Source organism: Coccinella septempunctata, chromosome 4, assembly GCF_907165205.1.
Source record: "Coccinella septempunctata chromosome 4, icCocSept1.1, whole genome shotgun sequence".
NCBI classification, from domain to species: domain Eukaryota; kingdom Metazoa; phylum Arthropoda; class Insecta; order Coleoptera; family Coccinellidae; genus Coccinella; species Coccinella septempunctata.
This window is the reverse complement of record NC_058192.1, coordinates 16,430,994-16,453,322: the sequence shown is the minus strand read 5'-3', so window position 1 is coordinate 16,453,322 and position 22,329 is coordinate 16,430,994. Positions and strand designations below refer to the sequence as shown.

Genomic DNA, 22,329 nt, shown 5'->3' with positions numbered 1-22,329 from the left:
AACTACACGAAATTCGGTGTGTAGTCATAATTCTATATAGCGATTATACTGGTGTACTTGTATACTACTTTTCTGTTATCTGAGCCACCCTTTATTTTTAACGGTTTTCGATATTCCTATAGTCAGCCTCTAAATAGAACCCTGTATAGACAATACTTGTAAAATGGCTTATTTGATGACTTATACATTCTGTCAAAAAAGCCTCACCTTTGAAAACACCTTGTATATTAGGAAATAAATTTGTTACGAGGCAAAACAATCTCAAATTCATTGAAAGCAAGTACGACATCTTGTTGACATACAACACGAGAATTTGATAAATGAGAAGATTAATTTTTCTCCAAAATTTTCTATTCTTCAGCATTCAGGCTTCTATAATATACAAGATGTTTATTAAAAATGTGGCAAAAATAACACAGATAAATTCTAATTTGAAATTTTCAATATTTATTTCGTGTAGACTGATAGAATCACATATATGCATCCGGATATATAGGGTGTCAAATATGGGAACTTTTGCAATATTTTCTCGAAAACAAGTGATGTAAAAGTAAGGAAGTGAAAAAATTAAAATTAAAAAAATCTTGTGTTCAAAGAATAAGATCCAACTTCTTGTTTTATTACGAACACTGCAGATTTCAGAGAATGAGTTTCAGCTGAAAATTTGCATCTTGCTATAGAAGTTAGGGTGGTGTCAAGAGGTGGCAACCCCTAAAAACACCAACAAATAGAAGACGGGGAATCCATTCTGTCGTTAACATAGAAATCGAAAATTTTTACGGAATTTCAACATCCCGAGGACTATACAAGGTGATTCATAACTATTGGGACATAGGCTAAGGGCAGATTGTCTGGACCAAAATATACCTCAATAAAATATATTGCTGTGGAAAAATATAGAGGGCTTTAAAGTTGAATTTTTTATGAGGGGACAGAATAATATTTTCTTCGAAGTTCGAAAGTCCTTTATTAAAAGAATTAGAAAAGGCATAGAAGTCGGAGGAGGCCACGTAGAACATTTAATTTAAGTTTATTCTTTTTATGGCTACATTGTTTTCAATTATGCTTTATCGTCGAAATAAATAAATAAATCGTTACTTCAAATCCCCTTCCGATGCTCTGAACTGTTCAATTGTGTTTTTCTTAAAACCAGATGAAAAAATATACAGTGAAATTATTAGCAAAAAAAAATTCAACTTTAACGCCCTCTATCTTTTTCCACAGCAATATTTTATTGAGGTATATTTGTTCCTATCGCCATATTTTGGTCCAAATAATCTGCCCTTAGACTATGTCTCAATAGTGATGAATCACCCCGTATACATTTTCCATCAAAACCATTTTCCTGAAAAATACGTTTCCTAATTGAGTCCAGCATTTAAAAAAAGTCATGCCCCTGACCCAAAAATTGAAAACAAGCCGAAACAGGAAATACAACATTTTCTCGAAACCTCATAATTCACGTGATCAATAAATCCAACGACGTCGGCGAAAGGTGAAGAGGTGAAAATAAATTACAGCACCATCATCCAGACGCGAACGGTACTTCAGCGGCGTGGCCGACGCGAAAAAAAAAGACACTTATTTTCTACGCGATACGACCATTTCCGGTAATGTCACGTCAGTTATACAAAGTCACGGCCATCTCGATTTATAAGATCTTCGACCTATAAGCGGCTGCGCCCACCTGTGTCGCGACTTCGGCACGACCCTATTACCTGAATTATGGTCCAGAGACGTGAGCGCATCTCTCGCTTCATTGTGCGCTCTTTGGCCGATAGGTGCGACCGCATTTCCTGGTATCTAGCTGAAATATAGGACTCCTTCGTGAACTTTCTCGGATGGCGTTCAGAGGGATCAAGAAACCCGTCGATATTGTTATTGTTCGCGTTTCGTTACCTTTGTATGCCGTGCGGAAACCCGCAGGGATCAGTTATTGTCCCAACAAAGTTTTTAGAAGCCTTAGCAGATTGGTCAAAGCTGAGATCAGACATACAGAGGGTGTGGTTTGTTATTTTCAAAAGTTTCACAAGTGGTGGATAGTAATAGAAAGCTACTATGATGTGGAAATCGAAAAAAAATTCAGTCTAGTGGTCCGGAGAGGAATTCTTACTTGCATTAGATTTCTTAGGTGTGGAGTATTGTAGTGCAGGTTAAAAATTTTATAACACATCTTCACTATACCGTGTAGTCGTCTGGTCTCAAATGCTGGTATCCCAAACTACCTTCTAAGTCTGACTGATCTCACTGTATTTTAATCTGGATAAACCTTATATTTCTTATAATATAAAACCTCAGAAACTTGTTTTGGGCCTTGGGCCTATTCTAGTGTTGACTTGTACAATAGTGGTGTAGGATGCCACAGAGTCGGGCAATATTCAAGTTTGGGTCTGACCATCGAATTATATAGCAAAATCACAGTGTCCCATATCTCAAACTGCGGAAAGCCTTTGCTGATATATTCTCAATGTTGACCCTTGAAAGAGAGTGTGATATTATCTATTCCTAAATCTTTGATTTTGTTAACCCTTTTCAGCTCTTCACTATGTTGTATCGGTACTGAAATATTTCTTGTCTCCTGGTGCAGGATAAGACGACGCATTTCGATTTATTGAAATCATTTTTGACACTCCATTAGTAGACGTGATTGAAAATTCAAGCAATCTTGTGCACTATCAATTCTCCGATAGATCTTTCAGTCGTCCGCAAAACACACATCCGGAGTAAATTAGATCTTATTGTAGATAGTTTGATCCCTGTTGCACGCCTGAATTCGCGTAAAATTTTCCAGATGAACCACCCCTACCGCACTTTACACTAAATTTTCAAATGCACAACACTTGAGGGTGCATGCGTCTGCTGCTTTTGCTAATTTTATCCAACAAGTTATCATGATTCACACTATCAAAAGCCTTTTTTAAATCAGAATGAACTACGAGGATATATTGAAAAATTCTTAGCCTAGTATAGAACCAAACAAAATTTCAATATCGGAATATTTTATTACTCAACATATTCTCCTCTGAATTGGATACATTTATTACAGAGAACCTGCAACGTCTCTAGACCTCTCAAAGAAAATGTTTCTTCTTGCTCTGCAAACCAGACCTCCACAGCTTTCATTACCTCCTCGTTGGAAGAAAATTTACGACCTTTTAAACTTTTTTTCAGTTGAGGAAAGAGATGATAGTCGGATCGAGCCAAATCTGGTGAAAAAGGGGGCTGTTCTAGTAATTCAAACCCTAAATCACGAATTTTTTGCATGGCAACATGAGATTTGTGTGCAGGGGCGTTGTCCTGCAAAAACAAAACACCTTTGGATAGCTTTCCGCTTCTTTTCTCTTTAATTTTTTCCCGTAAAGTGGTCAGTAACGTCGAATAGTAATCTCTAGTTATTCGTCTACCCTTATCCAAAAAATCAATCATGATTACTCCATGGCAATCCTAAAGAACTGAAGCAAGAACTTTTCCAGCAGATTTTTGGACACGAAACTTCTTAGGTCTTGGAGAACCAGAGTGTCGCCATTCCATCGATTGTTGCTTTGTTTCTGGATCGTAGAAATGTACCCAAGTCTCATCCATAGTAACAATTCGGTTTAAGAAGTTCACATCGTTTTCAAATCGAGCACAGATCGAACGCGATGCTTTTATCCTTGCACGCTTTTGGTCAACATTCAAACATTTGGGGATCCATTTTGCAGCAATCTTTCTCATTGACTGGAACTATATGATGAACGCTTTCATATGAAATCTTCAGTGCTTCAGATATCCGTTTTAGCCCAATTCGACGGTCTGATAAAATCATGTCATGAACTGCATCGATATTTTCGGGGACTGACACAGAAACTGGCCTTCCCGATCGGTCATCATCTTCAATGGAAAATTTACCTCATTTGAAGCTTGCACTCCAATTTTCCACGGTCGCATACGAAGGACAGGGTAAATCTTCTTACCTCTCAACCCTTTTAAATACAGGTAGGTACTTTATGATGTGCTCGATACTCCAATTTATCGATTTTCACAATTTCGGTGGACATCTTCTTTCTTCTAATTTATTGCGTATCTCTGCTTTACTTTTTTTATCTCAAACTTCACACTGACACTTCTAATGAGTTATTGTTCGTTGCTGTGGTAACGCAATATTTTTTTTTACGCATGGAGCTGGTCTAGGCTAACTAGTTATCAATACATCCTCGTATGTCTGCTTGTGAGCTTTCCATAATCTCCGTAATATTATGACAAAATGTTTCTGATGACCTAATTGCATCAATGTTTTCCGCCCTGCTCACAATTAAAAAAACCTAGAACAATTAGGTTCATGTATATCCTTCATTCTCTTCGAAAGTTAACTTTGAGACACGTTGGAAGGAAAGGGAAATTGCGCTAACTTTCCAAAAGGAAGTAGCACACGACAGCGGACAATGTCTGTCGGTTCAATCGTCTAGAATGGTGTAATCCGTTTTTAATCGCGAACAAATTCCCTCCAGAGAACAATCGCTGAACGAAATGTGGTTCAGTGTTGCAGTGGGTCTACTTATTTGCATCGGATTGAGATGGAGAGAGAGCCCACCTACATAGTGGAATAAAAAATGGGAGGCTGGGTCTAAAGGGTTGCCCACACGTATGGATTTCCATAAATCCCAATTTAATTGAGCTAGGAGAAATTCTCGCATGATTTTTGGAAAATTAACTCTTTTGTATTTCTTAGTTTTCTACCTCGACAAAAACTATAGATTGTAGCCACAATCTGGAATAAGGATAGATGTCCAATACCTCAAATTTTTTGTGTTCTTTCAATACATCTCCAGTCAATTTGGATCAAAATATTTGAAAGTAGACAGTGAAATAGTGCTAGATATACCGAACATTTTTTGTACTTGATTATTGCAACAATGGACTGAGTTATTTGAATCTACAAACAAGTTTAGGATTAATTTAAATGATTCATCAGATGGAAAAAACCGATTGATTGGAAATATATGAGTGAAAATGTGCCCACAACACTTCAGCTAGAATATCCATTTATCCATCTATTATCAAAAAGTCCGAAGAGTGAAGACGAATCTTTATTATGACTTATGAAGTCAACAAAACTGTTTGGTCCAAAACAGGTTTGTGCCCTGACGCATCGTTGAAGTCTCCCATATATGTCATATAATTGGAAAGTTTCTGGCGTTGTTAAGTTGTTCGTTGTCCTGAATTATCTCACTGGGTCGTTTTGACTCAATTTCTGTGAATGAGGCAATTTGGAAACGTGTGTCATTGATGGGGTTAGGCATAGTAAAAGATAGCTACAAATATATAATCTGGGATAAGTGGAGATTATATTTAGTGTTGTGAATGGTAGACATAAAATATAGATACCTACCTACAGTTTTATTTCGATGGAAAATTTTGATTCTGAATATAATTGATATTTTCTCCATTCACAGTTATTTTCCTACAATTATTTTTATCATCATAAGTATATTTGAGAGATTATATTTAACGACAGGGTGTCAGTAGGTATCTATACAAAGATCTTGTTGGACTTGAATGAGGTAGTGGATAAAAAAAAGGACCTTATATGAGATATTTTCCTGTTATACTTCATCGTAGCATGAAAATTACATATCTGAGGAAAAACATTACTGAATATGGCACTGATTCGAGAACATTGTTAAAAAATTCAGAAATGATTTGTTTTAAGCTGTAATCTGTTTTTTGTCGAGAAATTTCTGTAACCGTGTTGATCAATTGAAACCAAATCTCTGAATTTTGAGTTTGAGACGAAAAAAATATAAATAGTAGGCATGGTGAATGTGAAATGTACAAACTCCTACCTACATGTAGTAAACCACTATATATATCTAAGTGTTTCGCTGTAATATTAGAATCTCTGAAGCTAAATCGTATTGAATAAGTAGGTAGATAATGAGTTTTCCTAATATTGAATTAACCTCCTTTTGCAGTTTTCTTTGTACCTATTATAACTACAATGAGATATTGCAAAACAATTGTTGTCACGGATATTGATGTTAATTGATGGATCTGGTAATAAGTCCTTGAATTTTTCGCTTACGAAGAAAGCTATACTTTTGTTGTTTGTGACAGAAATTTTTTAATGATCTTCGAATTTCTAGCGCTTAATATTGTTTCAAATTGAATCACAAATCTTTTAGATTAAAACTAATTCCTGGCTTAGCTATATTTTGAAGTAGAATTTCATTATCGATGAAGCAGTACAGTATCCATTATAATCGAATCTATTGTAACTACAATGGCCAACTTGATAATTTTGTTACCAACCTACGATTATATTTCAAATAAGGGTAATGTAATACATTTATCTGATTTTTTCTGATATTTTATGAAATGCAATTGTTCGTATAAGTAAGGGTGGCGTATTTTTAGTATTCACAGCAATGTATACAAAACACACACCATTGAGGTCCACCGTTAGACAAATTGATTTCATAACTCAGTTCTTGAACTGAAAGCCAAAGAAACGCGAAATTAACATACTGGAAAAAGATTTGCAGCTGTCAAGTATGTAAATAAGTTACATAATGTGTTTCGCGGACTGTTATCCCATCATTTTTCCACTGAAGCACAAGACGCACTTGAATATGAAAATGGGATATCTCTTTGACCTCTCAAGATTAACGACGTTATTAGATAATAACAATTTGCTTGACATTATGAAATATGTGGCTGGTGGTTGCTGATCATAAACGCATTCCTTTCTTGCAATACCAGTAATTGTTGTTTACATCTGCAGCTCTACAGAACTCGAAACAGACGCCGATCGGCGTTTTGCAAAATCGTTATGTAAGTTGGGTCGATTCCTTTCAAGTTTACCGTTCCATTTTTTCATGGCGTCATTACATCATAAGGAGACTTGAAGCCTCGGTCTTGACTTCAAATGACCAATAAATCTGTCATATGTACCGATGGCAAGAAGCGCACTCGAAATCAAGGAAAAACGCGCTATTTCATTTTATTGATGGTTTCTCAAACGATTCCTGAAGAGGATTCGGTAAAAAGTTACCAGGGTTTTCCGAAATATTTTATTTATTTTTTGAATGATAATGCTGACTTTTCCATTTCAAAACATTTTATCCTATAATAAAAAAGGTTGATAAAAATAGCCTTCATTGATCAAATATTTCTTAGCAACGTCAAGGTTAATCCATTTCTGGCACAAAAGTTAGGGAAGCAATTCCACCCCTTGAAGAGGGTGCATGACAAACTCAATTTTACATGAAAATTGACTTATTCTTTTCAATAAGAATGTCAACTGATTCAGACAGTATGGTCGATGAAGCTGTAAAGGTTATTTGTATTAAATATAATTCATAGAAAGACCAATGAAATAACTACAATGTTGGAGCATTTTTCTACAGAAAAGTTACCGACGATGTTAATTCTGTGTTACTACCCTCCAAAACACCCTGCGAATGCTCTTTGGATGACGAATGAGTCTATATCTTTGAATCTCTTTTGGGTTGGTGTAAGGTGTAAAACCCTGCCAACACCAACTTTTTATGTGAATCATTTGATAGAGGTTCCATAAAATGAAAGGTATTTGGTACTTCTGGTGTGAAAATACCTGCTTTAAGCTGTAACCCATATTACCCCATACATAAAGTCATTCGGGCTAACTGAGCGCAGTGGGTAAGTGTGCGCAGTGCGTATATCTCGACTATGCAATGTATAAAAGAGGGGTTCATTTGGGTGAAGCAAGGGCGCAGAATCCTTAAATTAGTTTTTCATAGGAGTGCGCCGTGCGACGTTTGGTTAACTTTTTATTTGCAATCAATCAAATTCACCAGTTTTCTTGTTAATTTTCAGCATCTCTGCAAATTCTGCCAGTTCCAAGTTCCGAGTCCGACAGTGTTAAACAATATTTTATTCGATCATGGGCATATTAATCTAAATATGTAATAAAAAATTTTAGGTTCTCTTAGCTGCTCAACTCTATAAGAATGTCAATTCAAATTTTGGCTTACTGGGGAAAGTGTGCGCGGGTAAGTGTGCGCATAGATTCATATTATGGGCATTAGTTCAGTGAGGAATAAATTATGACATTGTTGATTTTCTTGGTTAAGACTCGATCAATATTATCCTATTTGTTCGGAAAAATATGAAGAGCCACCAACAGGGGAATGTATCAAGTGTTGTGTTCACCAGGAATTGTGGCACGAACAATAATTCAGTGCTTATAAAAAGGCGCTTCTGTATTGACAATAAACAGCATTTCTTTAATATTGTAGATATTGATGACATTACTTTGTAATTTGTTTTGATTGTGTGGTTCACTAAGCACTGCGTTCACTTACCCCGTGAGGGTGCGCACACTTACCCGCAATACGGGGCATGTGAACGCACTCCGACTTTTTGCGGAAAGAAAACGTTTTTGTTTGTTGGCTTTTTGATGTTTTTTTATAGATTAGAAAATTCTCTATCTTATGAATATGTTTTAATTTTCCTAGCTTCAACATTTGTAACAGGGTATGGCCTGAAAGGCAAAAGTGTGCACAGTTGCCCCGAATGACTCTACTCATTTCAAATAGCTATGATAAGCTCACTGTATCACTATGCCAATTGCCGATAAATGTTGAAGTGATCGAAACAATATGGTATGGATGGTAGAAGGTAGAAGAAGGTAATCTATACCTTCTTGTATCGAAGCTTCCAGTTTTGAAAGCCCTCCATTATCAAGGATCTCCGAACCTCCTCAGTCGATGTTTTTAAATTATACGATGTTCATAAATAAAAAAGATCCATCTGATTCATTCGTATACCGAATCAACATGGTACCCTATTGGATTCATCGCACGGCCAACCCACGCAGTATTTCCGAAATATTTCCCTTTCATCCGACCTTCGGCATCGACCAAACTCCACCAGTTACACCAGTTTTGGTTTATTAACCTGCATTCGACCAGTCTGATCGACCCGGCCAAAAACTCCAATTTCAATAATTCAAACAGCAACACATGTTCTTATAAGGCGTTTCTTTGATTCTCTAATAATGGGTCACATTATATAATCGGACAAAGTACTCTCGTATAGGTGTTAAGTAATAACGACAATATCGCTATCGAACTTTCTTGTAGAACAAACACAAATTTATGTAAAACACGTCCAAGCCTTGTCGACTATTGTTGGGTGTTGCATACGAGATCCCATATGTTTGGCGTGTTAGTTTACTACGCGGAAATGACTGCTGATTTGAATTCTTCATTCTTCCTAACACCTTTAACCTTTGTTAAGAAGTGATCCGAATAGATCTCTGGTGGATTTAGCTCTCATACAGGGTCATACATCCTAGAGATATTTCCGTTTTCCAACTTAATGTTCATGGAACGCAGTTTATTGAAGAAGAACATTGTACAACTGGGTACAATGTCATCACAATGAATAAGGAAAACTTGGCACAAAACTGGCGTATTTAGCGATGGATGCTTGGAGGAATCTATAAGATTACTAATATACAGGGTGTCCCAGAACTCAACGTCAAGCCGAAACGGGTTGACAGGATTGATTGTAACCATCATAAGAAAAATCAGAAAAAAAATCTATTCCATACAGTTTGAAATTATGGGCATTTAAAAAATAACCTAAAAATTTGTAACAATTTTTCGGTTATTGTGGTTAATTTTTATTAATTTTGTTCATTTAAGCTTTGGAACCGTAACCCTAAATAACATTTCTAGAATCGCAGTCAAAAATAATTACACAATTGCCCCAAGTTTCTCAGAATTGATACTATTTGTTAAACTATGAATTTGAAATTTTCAAAATTTGTCGACTTTGATAGGACCTCCTTTAAAAAAAATGTACTAGAGTGCCTTGGCAAATACCATTAAAAGTTGGCGCATTTAATCAGGATTGTAAAATGTTACAATACTTGTTAGTTTCATACTAAAAAAAAAGAAGAAAAAAAAATAAAAACCTCAAGTAACCCGATTTTTGCTAACCCATTCTACTCAGTCAAAATATTTTTTATTCACACAAGTTCTTGGTAGGTTCTTAATTTTACGGTTCCAAAGCTCAAATGAACAAAAATAATAAAAATTAACCACAATAACCGAAAAATGGTTACACTTCGACCAAATTTTTAGGTTTTTTTAAATGCCCATAATTTTCAAACTGCATGGGATAGATTTTTTTTCTAATTTTTCCTATGATGGTTACAATCAATCCTGTCACCCCGTTTCGGCTTGACGTTGAGTTCTGGGACACTCTGTATACTAAAATACAAGATTTTTCCAGAATAGAGGAATAAGAAAGAGCAAATCACTACAAGTTTCATTTTTACATTAGGTAGTTATTCGAACTGCAACTAATATGGTATTAACATGGTGAGTCTTTGCCTCGTAGAAATATTTCAACACTAGATTCTTGAGGTCAAAAAAAACACTTTTTTCCGATTTGGCCCTGATAAAAAGATATAGACATTTTAAGTTTTTATAATAAGCTGTGCCACCCCTGGAAAAACAAAATTACCTTCAGAATAATCATCTAAATTTATGACAATACATATCCGTGGATCTTTTAAACAGAGTTACATTCAGCCAAAGTACCCAATTTTTCAAATTTCACAGATAATTTTCAACATTTTGAACATCAAATTACTCGAAAATGGTGCATTATACGAAAAAATATGGAGAATACTTTTATTTTACAAAACGTTCAAATATTCATTAGCTAGCGTCCAACTTAATTTCAAGAATTGGGTTATTGAATTTTTGGTATTTTTATGGTAACTAATGGTCATAATGAGAAAACTGGAAGACGTGGATGATATCTTGTGTTCGAAAAAGATTAATCGAATAAATGAAAAACTATATTCCGAAATTCATTTCATTCGTTAAAACTAAAAATAACATTTTTTATGGTCAATCAACAGCCTGTATCTTTCGAACCGAGCCAATTCGGAAAAAATGATAAACAAAGTGTTCCTTTTGACTTTCAGAATATACTGTTGAAATATTTGTACGAGTCAAAGACTCATCCTGCATATTATTTTGTATGCTTTACTCCTAAGTTTTTTTCCACCTAAGTTTTTGATATGAATCAAACATAGAAGATGCCAAAGAGTAATGAGTTTTAGGAATGCGTCTTGACCGACAAATGGACAAAAAATTGGAGGCACAATAATCTTGGGAATATTTCAGGAAGTCCCTTCATTAGAAGCAACAATAGTCTCCGACATTCATCCCTAATGAAACAGCATGAACATGATCGGAAGCTCTGAAGCTATCCGATTAGAGCAGATAGTTGAACGTTCAAGAACCGGGTTTAATCAACTCAATTATTTGTTCCCCGATCTCAATTATTAGGTTTCCATTCCACGAGTTTTCCCCAATTTGGCCAGGCGGTTCGCAGCTCAATTTCTTTGTCGTTTTCCGTCGATATCTCACATTCTCGTCTAATTTATCTCCCGTTCAGCAGCGAGATAGTCTAGATGGGGCTTCAAGGATTTTCGGTGGGAGTTTCGAGAAATTGAGAAGGTAAATATCGTGTAAGATCTGAAGTAAACTTTTCTAATTTCAAGTTGGCGGCTTACTGCTTCATCAAATCACAAAGTTGTTTCATTCAATCTGGATTATTTTAAATTAAGGAGCTGTTTTCTCTGGATACATGTTGCTGAGAACAGAATCTTGCCCAACTACAACGAGAATCTTGAATATACAGGGTGTATTTGAAGGTGAGGCTTTTTTCAACAGAACGAGAGTTTCACCAAAAATCACCTATACAAAACTTTCAAAATGACCAAGTTGAAAAAAAAAATTGGAAATAATTAAGTACTGAAATAAATCCTTATACGACCCTAGACCGTTTGTTAGCTGAATTATCGCAAAGCAATGGGAAAAACCTCGGAAAAAACTTATCTCCTGATTCGACCACGTGGTTTCGTTTAGGATATTGGCTCGTTCGATATTTACGTGGTGATGAAAATGGAAACTTAGGATTGCCGAATTGTTCTCATTGTTTTTGTAACTTACACGATTTTATGAAATGGCTCACTTCGATACCAACTGACAGAAGAGACTTGGGACACAAGTGTAAAAAATTGAATAATACTTCAAAATCTCACCAATAAAATTCGTCTGAATTATTCACGAATTTTTTCTCAATGGGCATCATAATCTTCTTTTTCGAACATTGCAACAATCGTCGTAAAAATGGGATGAAATGGGGAAACATCATAGCACTTTTTCAACATAATTAACATATGCACTTTCAAGAAACTGCCTCGATTTTCTACATGGTTTTTCACCCTAATTTGCACAATACAACAATTATGATTCTCTCAAAAGTGACCTGATGCATCTAATCCGATGAACTTGGTACTGAACCCTACATTGTCTAGCCATATGTTTATGTTTTGTTTCGTTTTTGCAATACCGGAGTCACCTTCCACAGTGCCGTACTTGTACCTAATTCAATGAAATTTTCTCCAACTTCTAGGGCTGTAGCTCAGCCATCTTGAATATTTTATATCGACAATTTTTGGTGAAATGACTTCTACCTTCTCTAAAAAAAGCCCCACCTTTGAAAACAGCCTTCGAGGTTTCCGAGATTGAAAGCTGTTTTCAAAAGATGAAATGGAAAATAGATTATGTGAAAATTTTTGCCTAGCACAAATATTTGAATTAAACAAGATATAAATGAGTAGTTGCAAAAAAAAATAAGGGATGATACATTGTCGAAAAATTGTGTAGGTCTTTCATATGAAATTATATGCTCAGATACAGGGGGAATCAGCCGTATGCCTGAATAATTTTCAACCCAATTTCAAAAATAATACCTTGTTAGCTGGAGAAGAATTAAGTCTCCCTAATGGAGCAGGAAAATTATACTTTTGGTAGTTCACATTATCCAATTTTCAGTTATGTCAAAAAATCAGTATTTTTTGAGAAAATATAATGAAAATATGTTTTGTTAGAGTATGTATAACGTACTGATTTGAAGAAGGAATAATTTTGAACTTTTTTGTCTCAAAGTTAAATTAACCTCTGCAATACATAGTAGGCTTGTGGAATTGCAAACCGATCCATCGATACAGTATCGAAAGTAAACGTCATGAAGTAAATTTCCACCTGTGTCGGCCTTTCAAGTATCAGATACGAGAAAAATGCGAAAACTCTTGTCAACCTCCCCGATCTTAGTATCCAAACATACTCCATTATTTATCCTTTATTCGCGGCTCTAATCGTGATCCTTTCTCGAAAACAATTAACTCAATAGTCGTCCGACTCACCTTGAAAATCGAGTGTTCAAACAAAATCACAATCATTAATAGCGTCGTCGTTTCGTGGAACTGCAAGAAGAGCTGGTGGAATATATCTTTTAATCTCCGCAGATCGTTAGATGTACGCCACTGTCAGAGATATATTCAGAATTATCTCTTCGGACTTCTCCCAGTTCTCCCCATTCGATTGCCTGTACCTATATCATGAGTTCTAAAATCTCCCTGACTTATGCTTCATTAATTCACATTTATAAGCCATTGGTGATACTTTTAGTTCAAATCAAAAGTTTAAATAATGCCATAAAGATAAATCATGAAGATTTGGAAAAATCCTAATAAGAAAATCGAAGACAAATGTAATTTTTCTTATTCTAGAGATAAAAATTGAACTGGAGGTAAATGACCTACTAACAAAATTTTATATAATTCGCTATAAAATGAATTATGTATATCAATGTCTATAGGTACTAGGAGTTAATCTGTTTGATCTTTCCATGAAAGAAGTCTTTCAGTCTAGTTTTTTGAGAGAGAGGCAGATTTTTGTCACAAATTTACACGAATTTCACCAAAAATAAGAAGCAATAATAAATGGAGTCTAAGGTTTCAATGTCTAATTTAGGGGAATTTGTGAATTATTTCATGAAATAAATTTCATCTTTCTTGATTTTTCCAGTTCGCGTCCAAGCAATTATAAAAAAATAATTTTTAACCAGAAACGCTCAGAAAAAGGTTGTGGCTTAACATTTTTCCCAAATTCATATCGAAAGGTACTCTGATACAACTGAAGGTGAAAAACTACAAAGATTTTCTGATACTCCATAGTTTTTGTTAGTAGTATGGATAAATATCCTACATTTTTATTAGAATTCCAGCATCAAAATTATTTAGCAACAATACATTTTAGCGCTGCAATCATCGTAAAATATGTTCATTACAATGAAATTACAGACGTTTTCTCGTGAAAATGAAGAAACTGATTTGATCATTTCAGAATACCATCCGTTTTGAACTTTCGCCTATAAATACTGTAAACGTTTTGATCCCAATTGGAATTGAAGGAAATAAACTGCCAGCAGATAATTAAAACATACCGGGTGTTTCAGGCGAAGTGTTCATTTGAATATAGAAAGTTTTTTTTTTGAAAATTCTGTGGATGATAATGTACGGTCGGAATTCTTTCAATTGAAATGTTCTCGTGTCGCTGTACTTCCGGTTACCTTTGGAGTTGAGCCAACCTTTGTGATTCTCCAAAATATTTTAGCTACGGTTTATTTGAACTTCCCATACCCAAACCTCAAAGTTCTGGAGATATTGGTTCATTTCTCTGACATTTTACGTAAACATAGTCTGGAATGCATTGTTATAACTTTTCGAATGTCGATAGATTTAGGTATAGATTTTGGCGTACCATCTGATAGTCTATATAGTGTGGAAAAATGTACGTTATTGTGATTTACTACCACTATTAGTGGACCAATTTTGAACTTCACCGAGGAACGCTCTGATCAACTTAGACAATGGGTAGAATCTAGGGAGTATTCTCTGTGGATTAGTACCATTTTCAATTCTGTAACTTTTGTCAATAAGAAGTTATAAAATTCATTTGAGTCTATACTTACGTCAAATTTGAATTAAAACCTCCAGGTTTGGCTGTTATTGGGAATTCGAATAAACCGTAGTTGGAATTTTTGGGAGAAACCAAAAATGTAATAAAATATAGGGCGTGCCATTTGAAATAATAAAGTTATGCTCAACTACCGGTATAACCGGAAATACCATTTGTGGTATTGTTTTTGAACAAAAATAGTAAATTTACCTAAATAGATTCTGGTCATTCGTTATAAGTTTTTAGAAAAAATTTCATTTGGTTCTGTAGATGAGAATTCTGATCAACATTGGGATATATTTCGATCCAAAATCTTTTTCGAAATTCTATAAAGATAGTCATAAAAAACGTATAGAGTCATTCGGGGCAACTGTGCGCACTATTGCCTTTCAAGCCATACCCTGTTTCAAATGTTGAAGCTAGGAAAATTAAAACATATTCATAAGATAGAGAATTTTCTAATCTATAAAAAAACATCAAAAAGCAAACAAACAAAAACGTTTTCTTGGCGCAAAAAAGAATTTAATAGAGAAAGTTGTTGTTGGGGTGGATAATGAAACTCGAACGAAATAGTAGGGATATCGTGAATCCTGTAATAATTCAATCAAGAAAGTTACTTATTAGCTATAAATATTGAACTTCTTTTTAGTCATCGAATAAGCGTAGAAGTAAGCAAGTCGAATATAGAAAGATGTATTTCCAATGTTAATAAGTATCTTTGCTTGATATTATGAATATTTTAATAAGAAAAATATGAGTATAAAATATTCTACTCCAGTGATGTTGATCTTTCCGTTCGGAAGACCTTGAGGACAATAATTGAAAACGAAGGTTCACTCAAACTTCCTCGCACAACGTGATTCGAATGGATAAATTTATTTTTTTTGCATCGATCCATGGCCTCCTTTTCGTGAATTTTGTAAGGGAAATAACGAACTCCGAATAAAGTTTATTGGAAACGTTGGACTTTTTGTCGAAATCCATTAAAACTTGTCGAAGTCGAGTTTGGTCGGTAGAATATTTCGTATATTCCAGTTACTTTGATATTTCCTGATGATACATCCCAAATCTTCGAGAAGAGATGTAACTGATTGAGGTTATCGGATTAATATACGACTTAAATGAACTTAATCCTTCTTGCTGTTCCAAGAAGATTTTAAGTTTCAATTGTTTTGAATCAGATTTTCTCAACTCTCACAAATTATTGCGATCAATATCTGAAATTTAGTTACAATACATAAAGGAAAAAAATAATTATTGTTATTATTTCCAGTCAAATATAATCACTCAGATTCCTATGAAAAAATCACTTATTATCGTAAAATCTTCAAAATCTCCAATGAACCAATTTTCATCGATAGTAAGAAAGTGGTTCAAGTAACCAATATGAAATTCAATAAGAAATGTACGAAGACGATAATAATAGTCCAAGTTTCTTAAGTTCATTATCTTCATTATTTGCCATTTCGCAATTAGACGATGTACTTATTCGATATTAACCTGAAGATTGCGGCAATATAGGAGAAAGTCTGTGTTTGTGTTCATTTATTGAACAGTACAAACTCGTCCTTTTTTCATTTTACTCGAAATGCTCATTCTTCGAATGCAGGTTCTGGAATGCACCGAAAGTTGTTGTTCCGAATTTCGAAAACAAATGCAGATAGGATGTTTGTTTTCTTGGTATCAAATGCATTTCAACTCAAGGCTCATAGACAAATATTTGCCCACGTTAATTTTTAATTCCTTTTTTTGTTGCCAAAATGAATAGCTACCATAGAGCACAAAGTAATAATATAAACCTAGCCAAAGCGCGTATTTAGCTTTAGTCGTCAAATACTGTTCCAAAAAAGCGAAGAAAATATAATTAGGAATGTACCTAACAGCTCTAGTATTACTCGGACACGTGTTTTCTTTCAATAAGTAGGTAAGTATGTATCCAAAAACTTACAATGTCTATTTTGTCTCCTTGTATTCAAAGAGAAAAAAAAGATCGCCTGTTAGGTTATATTTCAGGTTATTAATTGATTCTTGTTTTCCTCTTTAATTGTATTGTGAGATATTGAAATTATTCGTGAATAATAGATAGGTCTATTGATGGTGAACTAACATATTGCAGCTAACAGATTCAGTTTAAATCTATTTATTGGAAATACCTCCGAATAAAATTCTTAGTGAAGGGTATGCAGTTAATTAACTGTAAAGATCGTCATAACGTAGATTGAAGTAGGGAAAAAAGTAAGATTCATGATTAGCATAACCTTGAAAAATTTTCTAGATATAGCAGTAGAATAAACAAAATGACGTTCAATAAAACATAATGAAACAAAAACGATGTAGTCAAGGGTAATCCGAATATTACATCATTAAATTTATTCGAGCGATACAAATCGACCAACTGTAACGATATTGTTTCATTCTGAAATATTAAAAAAAATTAAAGATTCTCTCGTAGGCCTTCAAACAATTCAGAAATGTTGGAAATTATCAATATTTGTTACAACACGTTCCGAGATATGATCATATGACAATAATGTATTGTTATCGCAAAAAAAGTTTCACTAATACTATGAGTTGACAATTATTGTCACACCAAAATGAAGATATGCTTCAGTGTCCAATTTTCCCATATGAAAGATATTATTTTATGTCCGACAATTCAGTAATGTCCCTATTACCGTATCGAATATGGTAAGCAAAAATATAGATTGTCATAACATAAGAAGAATTAAACAAGAACAGTTTAAATTCCTATTATAATCACAGAAAAAATATCATTATGTAGTTATGCATTTTTGTACTATAAACCACAAACCAGAAGTAAAAAAAGTTTGTTAATAGTTATTGTATAATTACCTATATAGTTTTTCGGGGTAGAAAAACTTAAAAATAGGTCAATTACGATTTGAGATAGATATCCTCTTCTGGGATATAATTGGATGTAACCAAATAAAGAGAAGTGTCCCATAAAAGAGAAACTACTCACCGTCAACGCAAAGAACTATGGTCACTTAACCACTCAATGTGTTGTCATCTATGTCCAACTTTCTGTCCCACTGGCGCACAGCCGACTGAGTATACCGACTTAGCCTGATTGTGCTTTATTTTGTTTGTTTCACGCTTACTACGATTCACACAGGACCAGGTAAGTGCAACGTTGTCGCTTCTACACGGTTATTAGATATGATAGTGGTAGTGGTAGATGAAGAATAGGTGTTTAAGTACAACCGGCGTGTTGAGTGTAAAATATAGACCCACCTTTATATAGAGTAGGTTATGTTCTTTTATAGTGTATTTTGTACGTAGCGTCTTTTTCAATGTAGGATAGAAGAGATAGGTCTCCGATCAACAGTTCATTGAAGAACCATTTAAATAAGATGATGGAACTTCACGAGTCTAAGCATCTGAAGAAGTTAGTGGATGAAGATGGAGAGCTTTCTCGGAAATGATGTGTGATTTAAAAATTTTACTGGGCCTATTGAATTCCATTGACTTGTCATGAAAAATTTCAGGTCACATCTGAGATAGGTTGCTTTCAAATCTTTCAATGAGGTATTTTTGAATCTCCTAATGTATCTGGTGGATATAAAAACTCTTAAATTTGTTCTTGATTAACCAGAAATATAAAGAGATAAAGCCTTTTATCATTTTGAAATAAATTCCTTGGACGGAAAACTGTTAAACTTTCGGAATTTACATTCTGTTCATTTACATGACTTTTAAATAGCGGGTGCTTTGAGCATAAAACCTTACTCATTATACGAACGTCATCTTCACCATGTCGAGAAATAAAAAACAAAATTGCAGAGTGTTTCTAACTAACAGGCCAAAAATGCAAGTTTTTTTTTGATTCGCAAAAGGTACAATTTTAACTACCACTCAGAAACCTTCATACGAGCTAAATTCCTTCATCCAGATGCATTCCATGCATCTAGTATATCGTATATCGCATCTTCTTTTTTTTCATTCATATTGTAATCTATTCTTAATTCTAAGGGCGGCAGAGAAAATAAAGTTAAAGTAGCTAACTGATATTCTCAAAAATGGTTGTTATTGGAGAATTATGGAGAATTTCAAAAACTCAGAGTGCCACGACCTCTGTGGGCCTTGTTGCTGCAGTTTTAATATTTTTTCATCATCATACTGCATTCGTGCATAAAATTCACGTGAAAAACAAATCAATGCTACAGTTGCTAGAAATTATTGAATTAAATAATGTTTCAAGTTCAAATGAAGTCGATATCAAGTCAGAATTGCTCATACAATGAAGCAATTCAGCATTTTCTGCTCAGAATTCAATCTATAATTCGAATTGTTAAAAGCCAACCTGTATTTAGATTGAAAATAAATAACGGTCATTCTTTTCAATTTTCTCACACCATTGCTCCAAGAAAGCTCTCAGTTACAAACCCACTTGAACATCATCCTTTGTTTGGATCTCTGTCTTATGAAAATATGGTCGAACAACTATCGATTTTCGATATTCTAATCTGTTTCAAATTAAAAGTGACGTCAATTAATACTCAGAACACCGTGACAAAATATGGTAAAAGCATTCGAAGTCCCAGCCGACGTAAAAGCTTTAAGTACGTTCCATATTGCGTCATATCTTGTCGGAATTTTTAAGCCGACTGCCATTTTTATCTTCGATCTATTTTTCATTAATTCTTGGTATGGAGTGTTGTATACATCGACTTGCAAAGCAAATAGTGAATGTAAATGTGGGCTGAAAGTTCTGTGACTAATTTCAAATTCCCACATGACAAGTGACAACTTATATAAAGGTTTGGGGATATCCATTGGAAGAAGAAAAAATTTACCATCCAGTAGCATTGCTGATATTCTTTTGAAATTCCAAACCGAATTAAATAACATGATCTACAGGTTTCCTCATCCGTATGTAGTTGTTTCACACGAGACAATTCACGAATAGTGCAGGATAATACGTGGAGTATATAGGCGTGTATACAAGTATAGTGTGTATTACAATAAAAAAGGCTCTTTCAAGAAGAGGTTAGACAGACAAAATATTTTGACTTCAGAACCATTCCTGTAGCATTTCATGCTTTTGCTCGGCAACCCCAACCCTTGAAATTTGTAGGTACGCCTTGGGATGGACTTGAAGCACTAATATCGAAGACAAAATTCCTAATGTTGATGTTTCAATAGATATTCTGAGAATTTTACATAATATGTCATTTTACCGAATTCTTGAATATGTTGTCAGTTCTATATCCGTTAAAATTCCCCAAATACTCTTCTCAACCCTATAGAGTTGAATAATGCTCTATTTCAGTTATGACAATAATTACAATTTTGAGTCACACACTCAAATGAGAGTGTCATGCGTCATGCTGCAGTGAGTGCTAGAACAATCATTTGAAAGCTAATTTCAGAATGAAATATTTCTGAAAACTTTCTCAAATTGGAATGAAATGAACTTGTATTAATTGGAAATGAACAAATGGACGCTTTGCGATTATATTTCAATGTAACAATGATATTCTAACTGCCCAAAACAAAATAATAGTTTGGAAATGATAGGGTACTTGGAGTTTCTATCCATTCATTACGCCACACCCTGTATAGGTACTTATTTATATTGGAAGTACAAGGATGAAAGTAGAACCCATCTCGCAAAACTTCAAAGTTTTTTATTTGCTCTCTGAAATATTCCGAATGAAATCAAATTACCGTTTCCGATTCGGAAAAATCCGCACTCGGAGAAAGAAATAAGGCAGAGCAGACTTGGTATTTCGCACGAATTCTAATTTCGTTTTCTTTCCCGATGGCCATGTAACTCGATACAGAAAAACTGATTCTCAGGCCCTCGATATCGATTCACGGCATCATTCAGTGTCGGGATAGAAATAAAACACGAAGAGATGATGTTCAATTTCACCTCGCAAACCAGGTCGATAATTATTCATCACAAAAGCGTACCAGGCACTCTCGATTTTTCTGCGATTGATCGATCCCATCAAAAGACTCTCTCTGTCTCTTTCCCTTTCTGTGCGAACGTTGCTGATCGGGTTATTATTTCTGATAATTAGTTTCTCAAATTGAGGGATCGAATAGTTCTATATCCAACAGATTTTTTGTCACATCGTTTTGTAGCTCAACAATTCCCTTTCCGCCATTTCTCAGTATCAACGTGCAAATTTCAGTATTGGAATTAATTCTAAATTATGCCTTGACACAGAAAAATTTCTATCCAGAGACAACTCGTATCTAGAAATTCAGCTATACATCAGGGATATAGTCTTCGACCTTTACATATATTTCAACAGATGATTCCTGAGGTCAAAAGAAAGACTTTTATTTCACCATTTTTTCCATTTCGATACTATACATTCACAAAAGATTCTATTAAATGGAATGATTTTCGGAATATAGTTTTTTATTGATATTATTATCTGGACATGAAATTTCACCGAAATCTTCCAGTTTCCTCCTTATGACCATTACATACAATAAAAATAACAGATATTCAAAGAGCTTAACTGTTAAAAGTAACTTGAACGCTCACTAATAAATATTTGGCCATTTTGGAAAATGAAAGTATTGTTCATATTTATTGAACAACTCTACTTCAAAGATCCACAGATTTAAATAAAACATTACACCAAGAATATATATCATTTCTATATCTTCTTGCATTACCTATGTGTATATATATACGGGGTGACAATTAGAAAACTTGCCAGCTAAATTATGTCACGACAAGGATGGTTTCAGAGAAAATGCCGGAACAGGTCCATTTCTATTCGTAGAGGGACATATTTTGAGCAGAATTGTAAGCCGAAATCTCCTTAACCCTAGGTGTAGGAGCTATCACCCCTAAATTCTCAATAGGGAATAGTTACAGGGGCTGACAATTTGAAAACTTGTTTCCAGAGAAAATGCAGGAACAGATCAATTTTCATTGTATAGAGGGGGACATGTTTCTAGCAGAATTGTAAGCCAAAATCTTCTCAATCTTAGGTGTAGGGGTTGACACCCCTATGAATGTACAAGTCAAAGACTCGCCCTTTAGAGAATCTATAGTGATAATTCGAAATTTCAAAACTGTATTCCTGATTTCCAAGGATAAGAAATGTTTTATGAAGCCGGAATTTCATTTGGAGGATCATTTCTAGTGATTACTCGTACTATTTCATACATTAAAATCCATTCGATAACCAACTCTCAAGCCTCTTGCGAACATTAAGGTCCACCTTATAACATGAACATTAAAAATGGCAGAATATGCAATCAATAATCTCTGGAATTATGCTATAAAAACTACCAGAATACTTTTATGGGAATTTTGACGTCGTTTTGAGAATCTGATTAATCATCCCCAGATTTTATTTCGGTGTCTGGTTCGCTAAATTTCTTATTTACGACAAGCCTCGGCGACATTCGATTTGCCGCTTAATATATGGCCTGTGTAGATTCGGAACTGTGTTCCTTTCTCGAATGATTTAAACCTTTTTTA

General features: G+C 34.5%; 1 protein-coding gene across 1 annotated transcript in view; it reads left to right on the top strand.

The window, feature by feature from the left end:
• The window catches only part of LOC123310849 (whirlin), a 151,512-nt gene that overhangs the window by 95,399 nt on the left and 33,784 nt on the right, over window positions 1-22,329 (top strand). Inside the window, exon 15 of the mRNA XM_044894530.1 lies at window positions 17,989-17,994. Coding sequence (XP_044750465.1) covers window positions 17,989-17,994 — 6 coding nt within the window. The remainder of the gene's footprint in view (window positions 1-17,988; window positions 17,995-22,329) is intronic.